Source organism: Lissotriton vulgaris, unplaced genomic scaffold (assembly GCF_964263255.1).
Source record: "Lissotriton vulgaris unplaced genomic scaffold, aLisVul1.2 SCAFFOLD_542, whole genome shotgun sequence".
In the NCBI taxonomy this organism is placed as follows: domain Eukaryota; kingdom Metazoa; phylum Chordata; class Amphibia; order Caudata; family Salamandridae; genus Lissotriton; species Lissotriton vulgaris.
In genome coordinates, this window is record NW_028250708.1 from 665,339 (window position 1) to 687,935 (window position 22,597).

General features: G+C 52.4%; 1 protein-coding gene across 2 annotated transcripts in view; it reads right to left on the reverse strand.

Annotated features, from left to right (window-relative positions):
• The window catches only part of LOC147663157 (mannosyl-oligosaccharide 1,2-alpha-mannosidase IB), a 451,075-nt gene that overhangs the window by 131,645 nt on the left and 296,833 nt on the right, over positions 1-22,597 (reverse strand). For both annotated transcript variants that reach the window (XM_086950629.1, XM_086950628.1), the window contains 2 exons: positions 20,670-20,793; positions 6,729-6,822 (listed from right to left, as the gene is read on the reverse strand). In XM_086950629.1, the coding sequence (XP_086806755.1) occupies positions 6,729-6,822; positions 20,670-20,793 (218 nt within the window). The remainder of the gene's footprint in view (positions 1-6,728; positions 6,823-20,669; positions 20,794-22,597) is intronic.

Below are 22,597 nucleotides of genomic sequence, written 5' to 3' on the forward strand. Positions count from 1 at the left end.
TTCCGGCCACCATAGTTTGGGTGAAAACAAGTTTTTCTCCCCGAATGGCAGAATTTCGGTTTTACCCGAGTTACATTCAAGATGATTATTCCTCATCCAGTCAAAAGTGGCTGCGAGGCAGTTTTTAAGGTTTTCTTCTGCTCCGGGCAGCTCCCTATCCAGTACTAGGATAAGCTGAGTGTCGTCAGCATACGAGATCGTACTGATCTGAATAGAAGAAATTAGTTTGAGCAGGGGGACCATATACAGATTAAAAAGTACAGGGCTCAAACTGGAGCCCTGCGGCACCCCCAACATCAGAACCTTCTCCTCAGAGCAGAACTCGCCTAGTACGGTAACTTGCCGCCTCTGGTTAAGGAAGTTTGTTAGCCACGCCAGTACAGTTCCTGCTATCCCTGATGTTACTAGACGGTCGATCAGTATGGTATGTGACACCGTATCGAACGCCGCCGATAGATCAAGCAGGATCCGAGCCTGGGCCTACTTGCCTGGTCACAGGTGCATCTGCAGAGACACTGTCCGCCCCTATGAGAAGTTACTTGTTTCCTAGACAGGGAGCAGAACGAAGGACCAGAGAGACTGCTCCCAGCCCAGTCCCTCTGGATGATCCCTTCTTCTCTTGGACTGCACTGTCTCTTATCCATCCAGGCTCCCATCCTGTCTTGCTGGAAGCCGCTGTGAAATATAATAAATATCACCTAGGACAGGCTTGAGAAGCTCGTCTTTGATTCAAAGCTCGCTCATAGTCAAAGTTAATTCATAATGTAATAAATGGAAACCAAGCAAAGGCTATTGTAAATCTTTCAACTAGACACGTTTCGGGACCAGGAACGTTCCTTGATTAGAAGAAGAAGAATTTGTAAACCAGAAACACAACCGGTTTTCAAAGCTCTGTTGCTTACAATGACACTTCCACAGGTCACATCAACCAGTTCTCTAACATGTCACATGTTTCTTTTCTGCTTGTAAGGGGATGAGGTCTCTAAACATAGTCATGAAAGTCTTTCCACTAGTTCCACAATCACATTCATCCTGCTTCAAAACTCTGAAACCACTGGATAGAATAATATTGTATCCAAAGAAAGGCTTAAAGATGTCATTTAAACCTGGTGAAGATGATGGCAAGCACAGAATCCATCAGTGAGATGCCAGTCTTTCTACTGTTTTCATGATCAGGTTCGTGCAGTGGGTTGCCAGTCTTTCTACTGTTTTCATGATCAGGTCCACATCAGTGAGATGCCAGTCTTTCTAATGTTTTTATGATCAGGTTCACATCAGTGGGATGCCAGTTTTTCTACTGTTTTCATGATCAGGTTCACATCAGTAAGATGCCAGTGTTTCTACTGTTTTCATGCATGATCAGGTGCACATCAGTGGGATGCCAGTCTTTCTACTGTTTTCATGATCAAGTCCACATCAGTGAGATGCCAGTCTTTCTACTGTTTTCATGATCAGGTTCACATCAGTGGGATGCCAGTCTTTCTACTGTTTTCATGATCAGGTTCACATCAGTGAGATGCCAGTCTTTCTATTGTTTTCATGCATGATCAGGTTCACATCAGTGGGATGCCAGTCTTTCTACTGTTTTCATGCATGATCAGGTTCACATTAGTGAGATGTCAGTCTTTCTACTGTTTTCATGATCAGGTTCACATCAGTGAGGTGTCAGTCTTTACACTGTTTTCATGATCAGGTTCACGTCAGTGAGATGCCAGTCTTTCTACTGTTTTCTAGGGGTGGGCAGAATTTGCGTAGTTGCGCTACGCAAAGCTCAGCGAAACTGTAAAAAATCTCCACAAGCACGCAGAGTTCCGCAAACATGTGGATTTGCTTGTTCTGTCCATTCGCATTGTGTTTTTCCTATTCGCGAACAGTGTTTGAGTGCTGTGGGGAAAATATCTCACGAACACGCATTTTGAAAGCGCAAACAAGCATAAAATTCTGCGAAGCAGCGGATCGCAGCAGAACGCAAAATTACCCAAATTCCGCGAGCGGAATAGAATTTACCACCCAGGCCTACTGTTTTCATGATCAGGTTCACATCAGTGAAATGCCAGTCTTTCTACTATTTTCATGATCCGGTTCACATCAGTGAGATGCCAGTCTTTCTACTGTTTTCATGATCAGGTTCACATCAGTGAGATGCCAGTCTTTCTACTGTTTTCAAAATCAGGGTCATGTAACATCTAGCGCCTTCAAATAGATATTACCAAACACCATAATGTTACAGAACACAAGAATAATGCAGTAATTCGCTGACACCATGGAGTTGTAACATATGGCAGAAACCAATTCCCCAACAATCCATGATAGTATAAATGTTCTGCTGCCGCCTCCTCTCCAGGGTGACCCGGCACATTCACAGTCCTGGCACTGCGGTTGCCATAGGATATCATTTCTTTGTTGAACTTCTTGTTCTTAGTTTTGATTGAAGACTTGAGATCCACAATATGTTCTCGGATTTGTTTCGACGTTCGACCAATATAACATAAGCCAGAAAGACATCTGATTATTAGTTTTTTCCCCTTGTTTTTAAAAAAGTTGTTCAAAAGAAGAACAGGCAGAGTTTGTACATAGAACTGACAAGCAGTCAATGGAGGCATAAACTCAAAAATCTAGCGACAATGGCTCAAACAGTCACAACACAGCGCCTAGAGGAAAGAGAACAGTGAATATAAAAAAAAAAACACCGTAGAGGAGGTAGGGCAGAAAAGGAACAGAAGAGAGAAGGTTTAGGAAATTTGGCATACGGGAGAACTATAAAGGAGACCGAGAAACCATAAGGTGGCGAAACGTCACGTGGAAGGAGTCGCGAGTGACGTGAAGAGACGAGGTTGAATCAAAGTGGGATCTGAGGAAGGGGAAGGATGAAAGGCGAGACAGTGAGTGCCATGGACCTCAAGAGGAGGGTATGGAGGTGCATAAAGGAAGACCAAGGTCAGGAGAACAAGGAGGAGAACCTCAAGTGAGAGATCTGAAGTAGGAGGTTGCTAAGGGTTGGTGGATAGAGGCCAGGCAGAAGCACAGTAGGATGTGAAGGTACGCAGGGATGAATGCGAGGCTTGGCCTGTAGACTAAGGGGATGATAAGGAGATCTCAAGTGGGTTTAAGAAGCATAGACGGTTCAGAGAACAGATCACGATTGGAGGCATCTGAGGATCTTTGGGTCCCACAGGTGCATCAGGGGGAACAGGAAGAGAGCCAAAAATGCACAAGATGGTCTCCTTAAAAGCCTGGATTGGATGCAGTGATGCCAAAGACCCGGGAAACTCTGGGTGCATCAGGATCAATTGTGGAATCAGCTCTTCAGTCAATCAGGAGCGAGACCGAGTGGCAGGCCGATATCCCAGTGAGGTCACTGGAGATATAGGGTTTCCTCTTTGACTTCAATTTGGACTTACCTGAAGACTTCAACTACGAAGAGGATGTGTCACTGGAATGGCCTTGGCAACAAGTCTGCACTCTCAACTTCAAGCAAGTACGGGACCTGTGGGATTTCTTCGACTGTTTGGTGCCGTACAACTTCGCCTGAAGTTCCCGGATACCCTTCGGAGTCACAAAGGCGTATCTCTCCCACGACTTGGAAGCATGTCTCGAGCACCATAGGCATACCGTATGCAAGTCTGTCAGGGATATTTGTTTGCAACAGTCCCGACATGGTTTAAATCCTGCCGTTTTTGGATAGGATATAGTTCCCTTGCGCACTGGTTGAAAATGTTTCAAGAACAGAATCATAACCTACCGATTATAAAATAGGGATCGGTCTTCCAGATACGCGTTTTAAGGCGTGGAAAGAAAGGAACTGACTTCAGTGCACAGCGGTGGAGCGTATATGCCGGTGTGTTCGTCACTTCCGGATGGAACAAAGTCAAAGCGGAGTCACACTGCACCACTCCCCGGAGTACGGGAGCACTGCTGTTTCAACGCTCCGCATCCAGTCTGCGCACATGTGTACTCAAAAGTGAGGAATTTACAATGAAAAGGATCCATTCTAAAAGATGTATGCAAGGGTCGGCCCTCCTCCCACATAACTCAGAGCCCATATCATCACCGACAGGAAAGGGGCAGCCATCTACGCCTGGAGAGACAACACGCTATCACTCAAAGCGTTTCTGATCTTAGAGCTTGGCACCGTGAGCCTGTGGTGCATCATCTGATCACCCGAAGGCCCTTTTCAGTGATCACAGTGACCATCAGAAACAGACTTCGGTCTTCAAAGCCACAGTGACCGTCAGAAACAGACCCCGGTCTTCAAAGCCACAGTGAACGTCAGAAACAGACTCCGGTCTTCAAAGCCACAGTGACCATCAGAAACAGACTCTGGTCTTCAAGGCCACAGTGACCATCAGAAACAGACTCCGGTCTTCAAAGCCACAGTGACCGTCAGAAACAGACCCCGGTCTTCAAAGCCACAGTGACCGTCAGAAACAGACTCCAGTCTTCAAAGCCACAGTGACTGTCAGAAACAGACTCCAGTCTTCAAAGCCACAGTGACCGTCAGAAACAGACTCAGGTCTTCAAGACCACAGTGACCGTCAGAAACAGACTCCGGTCTTCAAAGCCACAGTGACCGTCAGAAACAGACTCAGGTCTTCAAGACCACAGTGACCGTCAGAAACAGACTCCGGTCTTCAAAGCCACAGTGACCGTCAGAAACAGACTCCGGTCTTCAAGGCCATAGTGACTGTCAGAAACAGACTCCAGTCTTCAAAGCCACAGTGACCGTCAGAAACAGACTTTGGTCTTCAAAGCCACAGTGACCGTCAGAAACAGACTCCGGTCTTCAAAGCCACATTGACCGTCAGAAACAGACTCCGGTCTTCAAAGCCACAGTGACCGTCAGAAACAGACTCCGGTCTTCAAAGCCACAGTGACCATCAGAAACAGACTCCGGTCTTCAAAGCCACAGTGACCGTCAGAAACAGACTCCGGTCTGCAAAGGCACAGTGACCGTCAGAAACAGACTCCGGTCTTCAAAGCCACAGTGACCATCAGAAACAGACTCCGGTCTTCAAAGCCAGAGTGACCGTCAGAAAAAGACTCTAGTCTTCAAAGCCACAGTGACCGTCAGAAACAGACTCCGGTCTTCAAGGCCACAGTGACCGTCAGAAACATACTCTGGTCTTCAAAGCCACAGTGACCGTCAGAAACAGACTCCGGTCTTCAAGGCCACAGTGACCATCAGAAACAGACTCTGGTCTTCACAGCCACAGTGACCGTCAGAAACAGACTCTGGTCTTCAAAGCCACAGTGACCATCAGAAACAGACTCCGGTCTTCAAGGCCACAGTGACCGTCAGAAACAGACTCCAGTCTTCAAAGCCACAGTGACCGTCGAAACAGACTCTGGTCTTCAAAGCCACAGTGACCATCAGAAACAGACTCCGGTCTTCAAAGCCACAGTGACCGTCAGACACAGACTCCAGTCTTCAAAGCCACAGTGACCGTCGAAACAGACTCTGGTCTTCAAAGCCACAGTGACCGTCAGAAACACACTCCAGTCTGCAACGCCACAGTGACCGTCAGAAACAGACTCCGGTCTTCAAAGCCACAGTGACCGTCAGAAACAGACTCCGGTCTTCAAAGCCACAAAGCCACAGTGACCGTCAGAAACAGACTCCGGTCTTCAAAGCCACAGTGACCATCAGAAACAGACTCCGGTCTTCAAAGCCACAGTGGCCGTCAGAAACAGACTCTGGTCTTCAAAGCCACAGTGACAGTCAGAAACAGACTCTGGTCTTCAAAGCCACAGTGACCGTCAGAAACAGACTCCGCTCTTCAGTAGGTCTGACTCCAAACAATGACAATGTCTCTGATTTTAATATAAGGACACAGCAAAACACCAACCACATGCCAAGGAGAGGAGGAGGAAAGGCCACGTGAGACAGCCCCCCCTCACACCTCTCCAACCCCACCCCCACCCCCACATCTCTCCCACCCCCACACCTCTCCATCCCCACCCTCAAACTTCTGCCACCCTCACACCTTTCCATCCCCACCCCTCTCCATCCCCACCCTCACACCTCTCCATCCCCACCTTCACACCTCTCCCACCCTCACACCTCTCCATCCCCACTCTCACACCTCTCCCACCCTCACACCTCTCCATCCCCACCCTCACACCTCTCCATCCCCACCCTCACACCTCTCCCACCCTCACACCTCTCCATCCCCACCCTCACACCTCTCCATCCCCACCCTCACACTTCCGCCACCCTCACCCTCACACCTCTCCATCCCACCCTCACACCTCTCCATCCCCACCCTCACACCTTTCCATCCCCACCCTCACACCTCTCCCACCCTCACACCTCTCCATCCCCACTCTCACACCCCTCCCACCCTCACACCTCTCCATCCTCACACCTCTCCATCCCCACCCTCACACCTCCGTCACCCTCACCCTCACACCTCTCCATCCCCACCCTCACACTTCCGCCACCCTCACCCTCACACCTCTCCATCCCACCCTCACACCTCTCCATCCCCACCCTCACACCTTTCCATCCCCACTCTCACACCTCTCCCACCCTCACACCTCTCCATCCCCACTCTCACACCCCTCCCACCCTCACACCTCTCCATCCTCACACCTCTCCATCCCCACCCTCACACCTCCGTCACCCTCACCCTCACACCTCTCCCATTCCACTCCCCCAGAGCAAGAAACACACCACATACAACCGGCCGGACATGACTGTGCAAGCAGAGCGGGAGTGCCACACTTACGTTGCCCCCAGCGCCCCGTCCGTGGGTTCAGGTAGTTGGGGTACAAGCCATTGGGGCGGTCCATCTTCTGGAGAAGCTTCCGGATGTGCATAACCTGGAAGTAAAGAGAAACAGGGGTGTCAATCACAAGGAGTTGTCAAGAGACACATGACCCTACTACATGCCAGACTTCAGGCTGCACAGCCACTCATCTTTGGGACATTGAGGGATGGGGTCTGTACCACAGCCCTTTCCCATACAGCACTGCTTTGAGTCTGATCTGTGAGCGCTTAGACTACAGACACATCTCACACCGCACTCCTCTCTCCTACAGCAAGGCTGTGCGCCTGGTCTGTGGGAGGTTAGACTACAGACACATCTCACACCACACTCCTCTCTCATACAGCACTGCTGTGTGCCTGGTCTGTGAGAGCTAAGACTACAGACACATCTCACACGACACTCCTCTCTCATACAGCACTGCTGTGTGCCTGGTCTGTGAGAGGTTAGACTACAGACACATCTCACACCACAGCCCTCTCTCATACAGCACAGCTGTGTGCCTGGTCTGTGAGAGGTTAGACTACAGACACATCTCACACCACAGCCCTCTCTCATACAGCACGGCTGTGTGCCTGGTCTGTGAGAGCTTAGACTACAGACACATCTCACACAACACTCCTCTCTCATACAGCACGGCTGTGTGCCTGGTCTGTGAGAGCTTAGACTACAGACACACCTCACACCACAGCCCTCTCTCATACAGCACTGCTGTGTGCCTGGTCTGTGAGAGCTTAGACTACAGACACACCTCACACCACAGCCCTCTCTCATACAGCACTGCTGTGTGCATGGTCTGTGAGAGCTTAGACTACAGACACATCTCACACCACAGCCCTCTCTCATACAGCACTGCCATGTGCCTGGTCTGTGAGAGCTTAGACTACAGACACATCTCACACAACACTCCTCTCTCATACAGCACGGCTGTGTGCCTGGTCTGTGAGAGGTTAGACTACAGACACATCTCACACAACACTCCTCTCTCATACAGCACGGCTGTGTGCCTGATCTGTGAGAGGTTAGACTACAGACACATCTCACACAACCCTCCTCTCTCATACAGCACGGCTGTGTGCCTGGTCTGTGAGAGCGATCTTAGACTACAGACACATCTCACACCACACTCCACTCCTCTCCCATACAGCACTGCTGTGTGCCTGGTCTGTGAGAGCTTAGACTACAGACACATCTCACACCACAGCCCTCTCTCATACAGCACTGCTGTGTGCCTGGTCTGTGAGAGCTTAGACTACAGACACATCTCACACCACACTCCTCTCCTATACAGCACTGCCGTGTGCCTGGTCTGTGAGAGGTTAGACTACAGACTCATCTCACACCACACTCCTCTCCCATACAGCACTGCTGTGTGCCTGGTCTGTGAGAGCTTAGACTACAGACACATCTCACACCACAGCCCTCTCTCATACAGCACTGCTGTGTGCATGGTCTGTGAGAGGTTAGACTACAGACACATCTCACACCACAGCCCTCTCTCATACAGCAAGGCTGTGTGTCTGGTCTGTGAAAGGTTAGACTACAGACATCTCACACCACAGCCCTCTCTCATACAGCAAGGCTGTGTGTCTGGTCTGTGAAAGGTTAGACTACAGACACATCTCACACCACAACCCTCTCTCATACAGCAAGGCTGTGTGTCTTGTCTGTGAAAGGTTAGACTACAGACACATCTCACACCACAGCCCTCTCTCATACAGCAAGGCTGTGTGCCTGGTCTGTGAGAGGTTAGACTACAGACACATCTCACACCACAGCCCTCTCTCATACAGCACTGCTGTGTGCCTGGCTGTGAGAGATTAGACTATAGACGGACACATCTCACACCACAGCCCTCTCTCATACAGCACTGCTGTGTGCCTGGTCTGCGAGAGGTTAGACTACAGACACATCTCACACCACAGCCCTCTCCCATACAGCACTGCTGTGTGCCTGGTCTGTGAGAGGTTAGACTACAGACACATCTCACACCATAGCCCTCTCTCATACAGCACTGCTGTGTGCCTGGTCTGTGAGAGGATAGACTACAGACACATCTCATACGACACTCCTCTCATACAGCACTGCCGTGTGCCTGGTCTGTGAGAGGTTAGACTACCGACACATCTCACACCACAGCCCTCACACACACTGATACATGCTGACAGTCAGACACAATTTACAGGTGTGGAGAGTGCAAGCAGAGACACAGTCAATGTTGCCATGTTTAGGGGAATGGCCAGTATCCTGGAGCAGAGACAGAGGTACATGGCATGTGGATCAATCAGGTTCACAGGTGTAACGCACATGCAGTCTACCCAGGCGTGACAGAGGCCCCACCCAACTGGAGGGGTGTACATAAGTAAAGTGCAAGGGTCTCCGAGGCTTCCAGGGTCAGGCTTGCAGAGCCTGGGTATGTCTCCAGAGCTGGCCTGTGGCGTGCAGGCAACTCAGCAGATCTCCAATTTAATTTAATCCATTCATAGAGCGCATGGTTACACCACGGTATACACCCGTTACAACGCATCTTTTACTCCGCACTACCATTACAACGCGACTTTTACAACGCATACCATTACAACGCATTGCGCTGGGGGGCGCTCTAGGATAGGGAATAAGTATAATTTACTATCCAACACCGTCCCTAGGGTCCACGGGGACTGGAGTTAGAATAGTAAATTATACTTACCACTATCCAGCACCTCAAAGCGCTATGCGTTGTAATGGTATGCGTTGTAATGGTCGCGTTGTAACGGTAGGTAGTTGTAATGGTATGCGTTGTAACATGGTACATCCTTACACCACTGGTGTGTCCCCGCGCTAAAAGAGACTCACAGAAAGGAAGAAAGGCTTATTCAGCTACTCCAACTTAGAATCTTTGGAGCATCTGTCCTGGTGCCTGGGCAGTGGTATCCATAACATCTCCCCCAGTCCTATTAGACTGTCTTTGCTTGGTTGCTGCCCCCGGGTGGGTTCAGTGAGCTGCCTTTCATGTCTGCATGGTGGTCCACTGGGGGCCCCTCCAGACTTGAGCCTGGCTAGGGGTATCCCTGACGGGATAACGATCTGTTCCTTCTCCTGCGATCCTATTAGACTGCTGAGGCCGGCTGCCTCCACGTGGGAGGTTCAGAGAGGAGGGTTATGTCTTCCAGGTATAGTCTTGTGTCAGAGGATACTTTTTCCAAGCTAAGGTGATGAACTCATCTCTTTCAATGGGCCTCATGCCTTCCATCTGGAAGCGTGCCAAAATTCTTCCGCTCCTTAAAAAACCTTCTGCTGATCCGAAGGTGCCTGGTACCCACAGGCCCATCTCTCTTCTACCTTCTCTTTCTAAGGCGCTGGAGAAGCACGTGCATAGAGTGATATCGGGCTACACTGAGAGTCATAATCTCCTCCACATCACTCAATCTGGCTTCAGGGCCAGTTATAGTACGGAGACGGCTCTGTGGGAGATTACAGAGCACATCAAGGAAAAGCGTGACCAAGGCGGCAGAGCTCTCCTTATTTTATTGGACCTATTGGCGGCCTTCGATACGGTCCCACATGACATGCTCCTGGAGAGGTTGAGTGATCTTGGCATCGGCGGAGGACAAAGTCAGGACATTTGGCGCCCCTGTTTGCTTCTCCCATGCCCAACCTGAAAGTAGGGTCCCACAGTTCTCTGTTCTAAGCCCCACTCTCTTCAACCTTTATCTGTCGCCCCCAGCATCTCTGGCGGAAGCTTCTGGGGCCAAAATAATCTCATATGCTGATAATACACAAACGACTCACCTGCGGGAAGGGAATGTATTTTGGTGGTGAGAGGATCAGATCACGTCTCAAGAAAGTGTTCACCTGGCTCAATAGGAACTGGCTCGAATGTAATTACGAGAAATCGGAAATTGCCTTTTTTGGCTCTCCATCTGTGATGGACTGTGGCATTGCACTGGCTTCCGATGAGTAAAAGGATCAACTTTAAGGCCATTGTAATGTTCTTCAAAGACCTTCATGGTTAGAGCGCCGGATACCTCAGGGCAAGAGTCAGCCACTAGTTGCCAAGGGCCTGGCCTGTGTCCCCAGAGTACGCCTTGCCCAGGTGGGGGGCAGATCTTTCGGGCTGATGGGAGCTCAAGGGTGGAACCAACCACCGGCTTCTCTCAGATCTACAGCTGACCTGACTGGTTTAAAGAAGTTTCTCAAAACCTGGCTCTTTCAGTGCTAGGTGTGTGTCAGGTTTGTTAGTTTGAGACCATTAGCGCCGGGACACTCTTGCTGAGTAGCAGTGTGCTCTATAAATGTGTTTCATTCATTCATTCATTCTGCAGGGCTCAAAGTCTTCGCCTTTAGTATATTCAGCTCCACCAAAGGCTTCCTGTGACCCTTTGTGTGTCTCAGACTTTGATTCTTGAAGACTTTACCCATTCTGGATCAGCCATAGTCCAGAGTGTGTTCCCCTGGGTAAGTTTCACTTCCATCAATCAATCAATCAATCAGTGACACTTATAAAGCGCGCTACATACCCGTGGGGTCTCAAGGCGCTGGGGGGGGGGAGCCGCTACTGCTCGAACAGCCAGGTCTTCAGCTTCTTCCTGAAGGAGAGGTGGTCTTGGGTCAGGCGCAGGTCGGTCGGGAGGGAGTTCCAGGTCTTGGCGGCCAGGTGGGAGAAGGACCTTCCTCCTGTAGTCGCTCTTCGGATGCGGGGGACGGCGGCGAGGGCGTGGTTGGCTGATCGGAGGTGGCGGTTGGGAGCGTAGAAGTTGACTCGGCTGTTGAGGTAGCTCGGGCCTTGGTCGTGTAGGGCTTTGTGTGCGTGGGTGAGGAGGCGGAAGGTGATTCTTTTGTTGACGGGGAGCCAGTGAAGGTCTCGCAGATGTCCGGAGATGTGGCTGGTTCGTGGGATGTCGAGGATGAGTCTGGCTGAGGCGTTCTGGATCCGCTGGAGTCTCTTCTGGAGCTTGGCGGTGGTCCCGGCGTAGAGGGCGTTGCCGTAGTCCAGTCGGCTGGTGACGAGGGCCTGGGTGACGGTCTTCCTGGTCTCGGTGGGGATCCACCAGAAGATCTTCCGTAGCATGCGTAGGATGTTGAAGCATGCCGAGGAGACGTTGTTGACTTGCCTGGTCATGGAGAGGGAGGAGTCCAGGATGAAGCCCAGGTTGCGTGCATGGTCTGTCGGTTTGGGTGCGGTGCCCAGGGCGGGAGGCCACCAGGAGTCGTCCCAGGCGGAGGGAGAGGAGCCCAGGATGAGGACCTCCGTCTTGTCCGAGTTCAGTTTCAGGCGGCTGGTCGTCATCCACTCGGCTACCTCTTTCATCCCTTCGTGCAGGTTGGCTCTGGCGGCGGCGGGGTCGTTGGTCAGGGAGAGGATCAGCTGGGTGTCGTCGGCGTAGGAGATTATGCTGAGGTTGTGTTTGCGTACGATGGCCGCGAGGGGGCTCATGTAGACGTTGAAGAGGGTGGGGCTCAGAGATGATCCTTGGGGGACGCCGCAGATGACTTCGGTGGCCTCTGACTTGTACGGTGGTAGGCGGACTCTCTGTGTTCTCCCGTCGAGGAAGGAGGTGATCCACTCCAGCGCCTTGTCCTGGATTCCGACGTTGCTGAGGCGCCGTACTAGGGTGCGGTGGCAGACCGTGTCGAATGCCGCGGAGAGGTCTAGGAGGATGAGGGCCGCTGTTTCTCCATTGTCCATCAGGGCTCGGATGTCGTCGGTGGCGGCGATGAGGGCGGTCTCGGTGCTGTGGTTGGCTCGGAAGCCGGACTGTGAGGGGTCGAGGGATCCGTTCGTCTCGAGGAAAGCGGCCATCTGCTTGTTGACGGTCTTCTCGATGACTTTGGCTGGAAACGGGAGGAGCGAGATGGGGCGGTAATTCTTGAGGTCGGTGGGGTCCGCTGTTGGTTTCTTGAGTAGGGCGCTGAGTTCGGCGTGTTTCCAGCTCTCGGGGAAGATGGTGGTGTCGAGGGATGTGTTGATGATGTCTCGCAGGTGGGGTGCGATGACAGCGTCGGCTTTGTTGAAGACGTGGTGAGGGCAGGGGTCGGTCGGTGATCCGGAGTGGATGGAGTTCATCGTGCGGATGGTGTCTTCGGTGCTGATCGGGGTCCAGGCGTGGAGGGTGGTGGTGGGGGGTGGTTGTTCGGTCATGGTGTGCGTTGGTTGGTTGTTGAAGCTGTTGTGTATGTCCGCGATCTTGTTGTGGAAGTATGAAGCCAGGGAGTTGCAGAGGTCTTGCGATGGGGTGATGTCGTTGTTTCCTGCGCTGGGGTTGGAAAGCTCTTTGACGATGTTGAAGAGTTCCTTGCAGTTGTGTGCGTTGTTGTCCAACCGGTCCTTGAATGCTGTTTTCTTGGCGGCCCATCAATAGGACAATACAAAGTTCAAGTAGAGAGGTGTATCATCGGAGTATTAGTGAATCTTGATGCTGTTGTCTGTGACCAGAGCACCAAGCAGCTCCGTGTAAAGGTTGAAGGAGACAGTATGGAACCCTGGGGGACTCCACATGTGACGGGATCTTTTACGACCTGGAGGTGCCATATGAACCGGCTGGTACCGGCTGTGAAGGTAGAATGAGAACGGATAAAGGACATCATTTATGAATACCATACGCTGCTCGAGGGTGTGTATGAAGGTGCGATGGTCACTGAGTCCGAGGCACCTGAGGCACCCGAGAGGTTCAACAATGCCAGAAGGCAGGGGTCGTCGTCATCTGTGGTAAAGAACGCACAGTCTACCATGGGCAAGGTGGAGGTGTCCGTGCTTCAGCATCATCGGAAGCCAGACTGGTGGTCGTGCACGAGATGGTCGGCACTGACGTGATCTTGGAGTTGAATATAGACGGCTTTTTCAATGATCATGCTGATGAACGGTAGATGAGTGATGGGCGGAAGTTGGCGAGGTCATCAGGGTCTAGTCTCCTTAAAAGTGGGATGAACTCACCTCTTGAGAGCTTCTGGGGAGAGGCCTTGAGTGAGAGGCTTTGACATTGATAAGCCGGGGTAAGAGAGCGTCCCCAGAGAGAGCGTTGATGAAGGCGATGGTAAGACATCTTCATAAGAAGTGGCGCTGAGGGATTTCAGTGTCTGCCAGATCAGGGAGCGAGGAGGCTCAGGAGGCTGACCATCGGGAGATTGCATGGGGGGGAGGGCAGAAGAAGTGACAGACATTTAGTATCGTCAATGTGCTGTCGAATCTCCTGTATTTGTTTCAGTGAAGAAAAGGTTGATTGCTTTGCACATTTCTGCAGGGTAAGGATAGCTGGGTCTGGAGGGGGTTGATGCAGCGCTTGACTGTCTTGAGAAGCGTTCTGCAGCGCTTGACTGTCTTGAGAAGCGTTCTGCAGCGCTTGGCTGTCTTGAGAAGCGTTCTGCAGCGCTTGACTGTCTTGAGAAGCGTTCTGCTTCAGTTGGCGGCTTCACGGACAGTGCTGGTAAGTGCTTTGCATTGGCCGGTGTGAGGAGCTGTCTGAGCATCAAGAGGTCCTCCGAGCTCTGTTTCTTCCATGTTCCGACCCGTCTGTGAATGGATTGCTTATTGTCATCAAGGTCTTTAGAATACCAGGGTCCTGAAGGCTTTGGTTTGCACTGACACTTTGCAACTGGCGTGTACACATTCACCTCGCTTTCCCAAAGCATCACTGAAGGTGTTTAGAAGGGTGAGATGAAACCACAGGTGTCCCTGTCGTTTGTAATCCAGAAAGAAGGTCCTCTTTCCTGTAGGTCTGGCTAACTAATGGAGAAAGCTGCTCTCCCACCTCTCCTCTACTCCCTGACCCATGACCCTCCAGCCTCCCCTAAGAGAAGCATATGTCAGTCACTCAACACCAGGCAGCACACGCTGAACGAGACACGGGAAGTATCTGGAGACATCACTGAGAGATAGCGGACATGGACACGCATGTGGACGGGGACACACAGATGCCTTGCACCCTCCACCCTGAGCCATGACCCTCCAGCCTCCACTGCGAGAAGCATACGTCAGTCACGCCTCAACACCAGGCAGCACACAATGAACCGGGAAAGGGGAAGCATCTCATGGCATCACAGAGAGGTGGCACACATGGACAGGCATGTGTATGGACACACATATACCCTGCACCCTCCACCCTGAGCCATGACCCTCCAGCCTCCCCTAAGAGAAGCATACCTCAGTCACTCAAAATACCAGGCAGCAGGCACTGAACCAGGACTGGGGAAGTATTGCACATGTCACTTACCAACGGCAACGGTATATCTGTAAGAAACAATAGTTAGTAATAGATTCCTAACCTTAGAATTGCCCCCAGGCGTCAGACTGGATCCGGAAAGTTTTTTCGGTAGCAGTACCTCTGCGTGCCGGAAGGTGGCGTTCGTCGGCTCTGCGTCCGTTGTCATGGTCGCCGGGATGACGTTGCGGCAGCTACTTAGGCGCAGCCCTCCTGTGCTGACGTCAGTTCTGTATATGACTTTCCCCGTCAGAAACGTAGAGCCATTCAAGACACTGACCAATGATTCACATAACTAGGGCCCTGAAAGGATGTCCTTAACCCTAGAAATCAGTTTGCAGAACAGGGAGGGTGGGTGGGGCGGTAAGGAATCTATAACTAACTAATGTTTCTTACAGATATATTGTTACCGAAGGTAAGTAACTTGTCCATCTGAAAGAAACATGTTAGTTATAGATTCCTTATCTTAGAATAGATACCCCACCAATACCAACCCTGGTGGTGGGTCTGCAAACCAAGATCACACCAGAACGTCCTGGAGAACAGAACGGCCAAAGAAGCCGTCTCTCCGGACTTGGCTGTCCAGACAGTAGTGTTTCGTAAACGTGTGCAGTGATGCCCACGTGGCTGCCTGACAGATGTCATTTAGAGGCACTCCCCTTCCTAAGGCAGTAGTGGGTCGCCCTGGTGGAATGGGCACGTAGCCCGACCGGAGGCTCCTTTTTAGCCAGAGAGTAACATACCTTAATACACAGCACAACCCATTGATAAATGGTGCGTTTGTGTACGACCCGACCCTTCTTTGCGCTCACGTAGAAAAACGCAAAGTTGATCATCCACCCGGAACTGTTTTGTGTGATCCAGATAGAAGGAGAGCGCACGCTTTGGGTCCAGACGGTAGAGCCTCTTCTTCCTTTAAAGGATGCGGAGGCGGAAAGAAGGTCGGCAAAGTAATGGTCTGCCTGATGTGGAAGGCAGTGACCACCTTAGGAAGAAAGCGCGGATGGGTCCTGAGAACCACCTAGTTTGGATGAACAGACAAGTAAGGAGGTTTTGAGAAAATAGCCTGGAGCTCACTCACCCTTCTAGCAGAAGTGATGGCAACCAGGAAAGCAGTCTTAAGGGTTAAGAGACGTAAAGGACAGTTATGAAGCGGCTGAAAGGACCACACATTAAATAAGTTAGCTCAAGATTCAAGTCCCACTGAGGCATAACGAAAGGAATTCGAGGAAAGAGATGCATTAAGTCTTTCAAGAAACAGTTAAATACCGGGGACTTGAAAAGAGAAAGCTGATATGGCAGCCGAAGGAAAGCAGAGATGGCTGACACGTAGCCCTTGAAAGTGCCCAGAGCAGAGACCTGCTGGGCTAAAGAGAGAAGGAACAAGAGTAGTTCAGAGAAAGGGGCAGTAAGAAGATCCACAGCCTTTGCTGTGTACCATGCTACAAATGCGTTCCACCTGCAGACGTATACCGTCTTAGTGGATGGACGCCTGGCTGCCGAGATTACGTCACAGACTTCGGGAGGCAGGTCAAAAGAAGTGAACTGCTGCCGCTCCATCTCCACGCAAAGAGGTGGAGACTTGACAGGTTCGGGTGGAGGACCGTCCTCTGCTGCTGCAACAGAAGGCCCTCCCGAAGAGGCAGTCTGATCGGAGGATCGATGGCCATGTTGAACAGCTCGGGATACCAGACTCTTCATGCCCAATCCGGAGCCACAAGAATGACTTGGGCTCGGTCGCGCCTGATCTTCTTCAGCACTCTGGGCAGAAGTGGTACAGGTGGAAAGGCGTATAACAGACCGCAACTCCACTCGCGACGAAAAGCGTTGCCGAGCAAGTGCCGCCTTGGAAATTCCAACGTGCAGAATTGCTAACATTGCGCATTCTCTTTGGTGGCGAATAGATCGAACCAAGGCTCTCCCCACTGTTAAAAGAGACCTTGCACCACCTCAGAGTGAAGACGCCATTCGTGATCCATCATGCACCAGAGGCGGAGTTTGTTCGCCCTGGCGTTCAGAGAACCTGCCAGGTGTTGAACCACCAAGGAAATGCCCTGATGTTCCAGCCATGTCCAGAGGCGGAGTGCCTCCTGACATAGGGTCCACAACCCCACCCGCCCTGTTTGTTGCAGTACCACATGGCGGTAGTGTTGTCCTGCACTACACCTCCCCGGACGGAATGCCTTCAGTGCAAGAAGAATCGCCCGGCGCTCCAGAAGGTAGATGTGAAGCCCGAACTCTGCCTCTCCCATGTGGCTGCCCCATCCCAGAAGGGAGGCATGCGTCACCACAGTGTAGACTGGTTGTGGAAGGAAGAGGGATCTGCCGTTGACCCAATGCGGATTCTTGAGCCACCACTGCAGCTGATGTGCAGTGCACTCTGAGGTCTGGATGTAATCGGACAAATTCTCTTGATGCTGCACCCACTGGAACTTCAGGTCCCACTGCAGAGCCCGCATATGCCACCTGGCATTACTGATCAGCAGGATGCAGGAGGCCACAAGGCCCAGAAGTCTCAGGGCCATTCTGACCGAAACCCGGGACAAGGGCTGAAAGTTCGAAATCATAGTCCGAATGTCCCGGGCTCGCTGTTCGGGAGGATAGACCCGAAACTGCATTATGTCCAGAACCGCTCCGATGAAGAGGAGCTTCTGAGAGGGAATCGGGTGCGACTTCGGCACGTTGATGGAGAACCCCGGCAAATGCAGGAGGTCGGTCGTAGTCTGGAGGTGGGAGACACTGCCTGGGACGAGCCCGCCTTCAACAGCCAATCGTCGAGATAGGGGGAAGACTGAAACCCCTGATCTGCGCAGATGAGTTGTGACCACCGCCATCACTTTCATGAACACCTGAGGGGCGGGGGTAAGGCCTAAGGGGAGCACTGTAAACTGAAAGTGCTTGTGGCCTACAGTGAACTGCAGTTAACGTCAGTTGGCTGGCAGGACTGGGATGGGAAAATCAGCGTCCTGTAAGTCCAACGCTATAATCCAGTCTTCCGGGTCAAGGGCAGACAAAACCTGTGCAAGCGTCAACACCTTGAACTTCTCCTTCCGGAGAAAGCGATTGACGTCCCTGAGGTCCAAGAGAGGACGCAGGCCCTTGTCCTTCTTGGAAACCAGAAAGAAGTGGGAGTAGCAACCACAACCTACTCCTGGAACAGGAACGCGCTCAAGGGCTCCCTTGGCCAAGAGAGCCGTAACTTCCTGCTGGAGAAGGGCCAGATGATCCTCCGACATGCGGTGGTAAAGAGGTGGCATGGATGGAGGGGTAGTCTCGAAGGGGAGAGAGTAGCCCCTTCGGACTACCTGCAAATCCCACCTGTCCAAAGTGATGGTGTGCCAGTGGGGGAAGGTGACTCCTGCCGCCCACTGGCGTTTGATGGGCTTGAAAGGTCGGACTAGGAGAGTTTGGAGGCTGCCACAGAGGGGGGTTGGTGGACTGGCCCGCCTGCTGGCCCCCTGAGCCACAACGCTGGTTCCCACGTCCCCGGCCGCACAAAGGTTGGGTAACTTGCTGCGTAGCGGAGCACCCCTTCCATAGCCACGAAAGGGGGGAAAAGCAGACTGCACCGGATGGGAGGAGAGGCGAGGGCCAAGGACTTGTCCGTAGCCAATGAGTCCTTGACGCGCTCTACGGCGTTGTCTGCTTTATCCTCATAAAGGCGACGGCCATCAAAGGGCAAGTCCATCAAGACGTTCTGGACATCCCCCGAAAACCCAGTGGACCTTATCCAGGCGTAGCGACGGAGCGCTACCGACATTGAAATGGTCCTGCCCAGAGAATCGGTGGTGTCAACCCCACAACGGATCGTAAACTTAGCTGCATCTCTCCCAGCGGCGTCAGCCTGGGAGAGCACTGCCCGGGCCTCCTCCGGACACTGAGGCAGCACTTGCGCCACCGTATCCCACACTGAGTGCCCAAGAGACATGCAGTGGTTACGGACCACAGTCCTAAGCTGGCGGAAGAGAACATTTTCTTCCCAAGATGATCCAGCTTCTTGGATTCCCTTCCTGCTGGAGCAATAGGGAAGGCACTTTTGGAGGTGGAGGCTTGGACCAACAAGCTCTCCGGGGTGGGGTGTTGGGAGAGGAAAGTGGAGTCGTCCAGAGCTGGCGTCAGGCAATCATTCTGTCCACGAGAGCCCCCGTGTTGGGCCTGGACCACGTGCCCAAAAGGACGTCAGTGAGGGCCTCATTAAAAGGCAGCAGGGGCTCCGAAGAGCTCGCTGCCGGTTGAGGCACCTCAGTCAGGAGGTTAAACCTGACCCCCACCCTAGGAAGCTCGAGGTTGAGAACCTCGGCCACCCTACGCAACACACAGCGTAAGACGCTCTCTCCTCCGTAGCCACGGTAGGAGGAGACAAAATGCCAAGGTCGGGTGAAGTGTCAAGACCACTGGCATCCCCAAGTTCCTCTCTCCAGTCCTGCTCAGGCTCAAGCCTGGTCAGTTAAAGGGTCACCTGACCCCTCCCAGTCTTCCTCCTCTTCCTCTGGGCGCCACTGTGGTTGGAAAAGGGCCCCAAGAGTAAACAGGGGCATGGAAACCCCACCTGGCGCCAGATCCGGCGTCGGTCGACACTGGTCCGGTACCGTGTCCACGTCGGGAAGGAGGCTGGGGTAGACGCTGGTCGACCCCGGGGCACAATAGTGGTGCCATTGGAAGCGGCGCCGGTGGAGGTGTAATAAGGTAAACCGGCGCCGATCCAGATCCAGGCCTGGATCCAAGGGGGGCCTGTGGGGCCAGAGCGGCTGGCAGCGAAGACCTAGGCCCCCCAGCCGAGTCCCCGGGGCCCAATGGCACGCCGGTGGGGTCGGTCCGCCCAAAGATGGCATGCATTGCCTCGTAGAGCGTACAAAGCTGGGCGGGGGTTGCTACGGGTCCAGGAAAGGGAGGGAATCTCGGAGTCGACCCTTCGCGCGTGGTGCCGCAGGAGTGGCACCACCGGCGCACCTCATCGAGTCAGCCGCCCAACGAGGAGAAGGTGAAGAGAGACAATGCTTCTTCGACTTCTTCTTATGCTTCAACTTACGCAACCCCAAGTGCAGAGTTGGATGACTTTGAGCAGGACTCAAGGTGGCTCCACGACCGGTCCCTCAACCTCCCTCTCGACCGGGACCTCGAAAAGCGTGGAGTTGAATGCCGTCGTTCAAGCAGCTTTTGGGACCCCTCCCGCAAATCCTTCAACGTGAATAACTGACACTCGGAGCACGACTTGGGCTCGTGGTCGCGCTCCAGGCAAAAGAGGCACACGTGGTGCAGATCCGACATCAGTCGGTTACAGGAACCGCAGGCCTTAAAACCGGGCATCCCTGGTGCGCCTGTTCGGACTCAGAGATTCGAAACAAGACATCGAAAAAAGTCGAGAAAAACATAGTTAAAAAATGACTGAGGTACTGCTCTTCCCGGATCTGCTCTAGCTGGCGCGAAAACGTCAGCGAGGGCGGCGTCTAAGTACGTCATTCCGGTGACCACAACGCCAATGACAGACAAGGAGCCGACCAACGCCACCTTCCGACGCACAGAGGTACTGCTGCCGAAAAAATACTTTCCAGGTCCAGTCTGACGCCTGGGGGTAATTCTAAGGTAAGGAATCTATAACTAACGTGTTTCTTTCAGATTTGTGATACCACTGAGAGGTGGCAGACATTGACACGCATGTGAACTGGCACACATGGGGACACACTCGCCCGTACCCTCCACCCCGGTGCGACCACGCTGCCCTTACCTTATTGTAATACACAGGGTCTCCGCTCAGGTAGCTAAGGTGCACAAACTCCATGTGCAGGGTACCAAACTCTGCCAGGATGCTGCTGCCTGCCGAGGCCCAGCCCCAGTTCCGCCCGACACCACTGCAGAGAAACAGAGGAGGCCATGAGAGAAGGCTTGATGGGACAGGGAGAGCGAGGGTACTGGGGGAGAAGACAGTATGGAGAGAGCAGAGTGAAGTAGTAATATTTTATTAATCTCTAGCCATTGAAATGAATACCAAAATATATATAAACAGAAATAGGACCCCTAACTAACACTTACACACCCTTCTGATCTTTTGTACCAGATCTAGTAAATATGAACATTTATCCACACCCCGATGAATCTCCAGATCTTCCCCCCTCACGAAGAATCCACCCCCCTCCCCACCAGCAACCAATGCACCTTCTGTGAAGAAATATCATGGCAAGGAATGGTGGCTCCTCGGTAGACGGAAGGACTGGTCGGAGGCAGACACAGAGAACGCCATTACAGCGAGGCCCTGATATTTAAAACGGGGGACCATGGAGGGTCTGATAATTGATCATATATCAGTAAGGGGTGGTGATGGACGGAGCATCTGAATCAATCAAACACTCACACCCAGTCAAAAGATCTGGGTTTAATCCATCACCGTTCTTTAGCCCACACTGCCACCCCAGTTCAGACATGGCCATATGCAAATCAGTCTGACCCTGTGCCTCATGGGAACAGTCCAGCCCGAACTGCCAAGCCATGTCTTCCCTGGACCGGAAACAAGCTTCCGAGGACCGGTTTCTGGCATTCCAGCCGTCTTCAGCCCAGCTTGCTTGAATCCAGTGGCAAAGTGAGCAAGGGACTCACGTCTGAGCATACCCTGCCACACTTATGGCGGCCAAAAGCAGTACAAAAGGGGGTGGTGATGGACGGAGTATCTGAATCAATCAAACACTCACACCCAGTCAAAAGATCTGGGTTTAATCCATCACCGTTCTTTAGCCCACTCTGCCACCCCAGTTCAGACATGGCTATATGCAAATCAGTCTGTCCCTGTGCCTCGTGGGAACAGTCCAGCCCGAACTGCCAAGCCATGTCTTCCCTGGACCGGAAACAAGCTTCCGAGGACCGGTTTCTGGCATTCCAGCCGTCTTCAGCCCGGCTTGCTTGAATCCAGTGGCAAAGTGAGCAAGGGACTCACGTCTGAGCATACCCTGCCACACTTATGGCGGCCAAAAGCAGTACAAAAGGTGGTGGTGATGGACGGAGCATCTGAATCAATCAACACTCACACCCAGTCAAAAGATCTGGGTTTATTCCATCACCGTTCTTTAGCCCACTCTGCCACCCCAGTTCAGACATGGCTATATGCAAATCAGTCTGACCCTGTGCCTCATGGGAACAGTCCAGCCCGAACTGCCAAGCCAGACGTACGTGTCGGCCTAAGCGGCTTTCGAGTGACCCTGAGACACAGTGGACATGGTTTTTCTATATGGGACAGAGATCTTCTGAAGGTCGTGGGGATGGGGCGAGATAAGAGATTTGTAAAGAGACAGACCAGACCTAAAGCTAGTGCACTGAATCTACTTGATAAGCACTTTGATGCAGAGCCAGGATACGCTCACAGGTGATAAGGCGCTTTACAAATACAAATAACTTCTAGTGGCTGAGAGTGTTCTGGCGGTCGGAAGGAGTGGAGCAGCCAACAGGCCACCTACAGGCACGTCTAAGTAAAGTCGTTGAAGGAGATCAGAGGAACCCACTGGGTGGGGTACAGACCGACAGGCCATCAGGGGGCAGTGTCCGTGAAGCACTGGCTTCTGAAGGGCCCACACGGGGCAGTAATGTCTGCTCCACACCCAGCTGGGTGCAGTCCAGCCTCGTTGAGAAGCTCAGAGCATCACTAATCACATCAACATGAGCAACAGG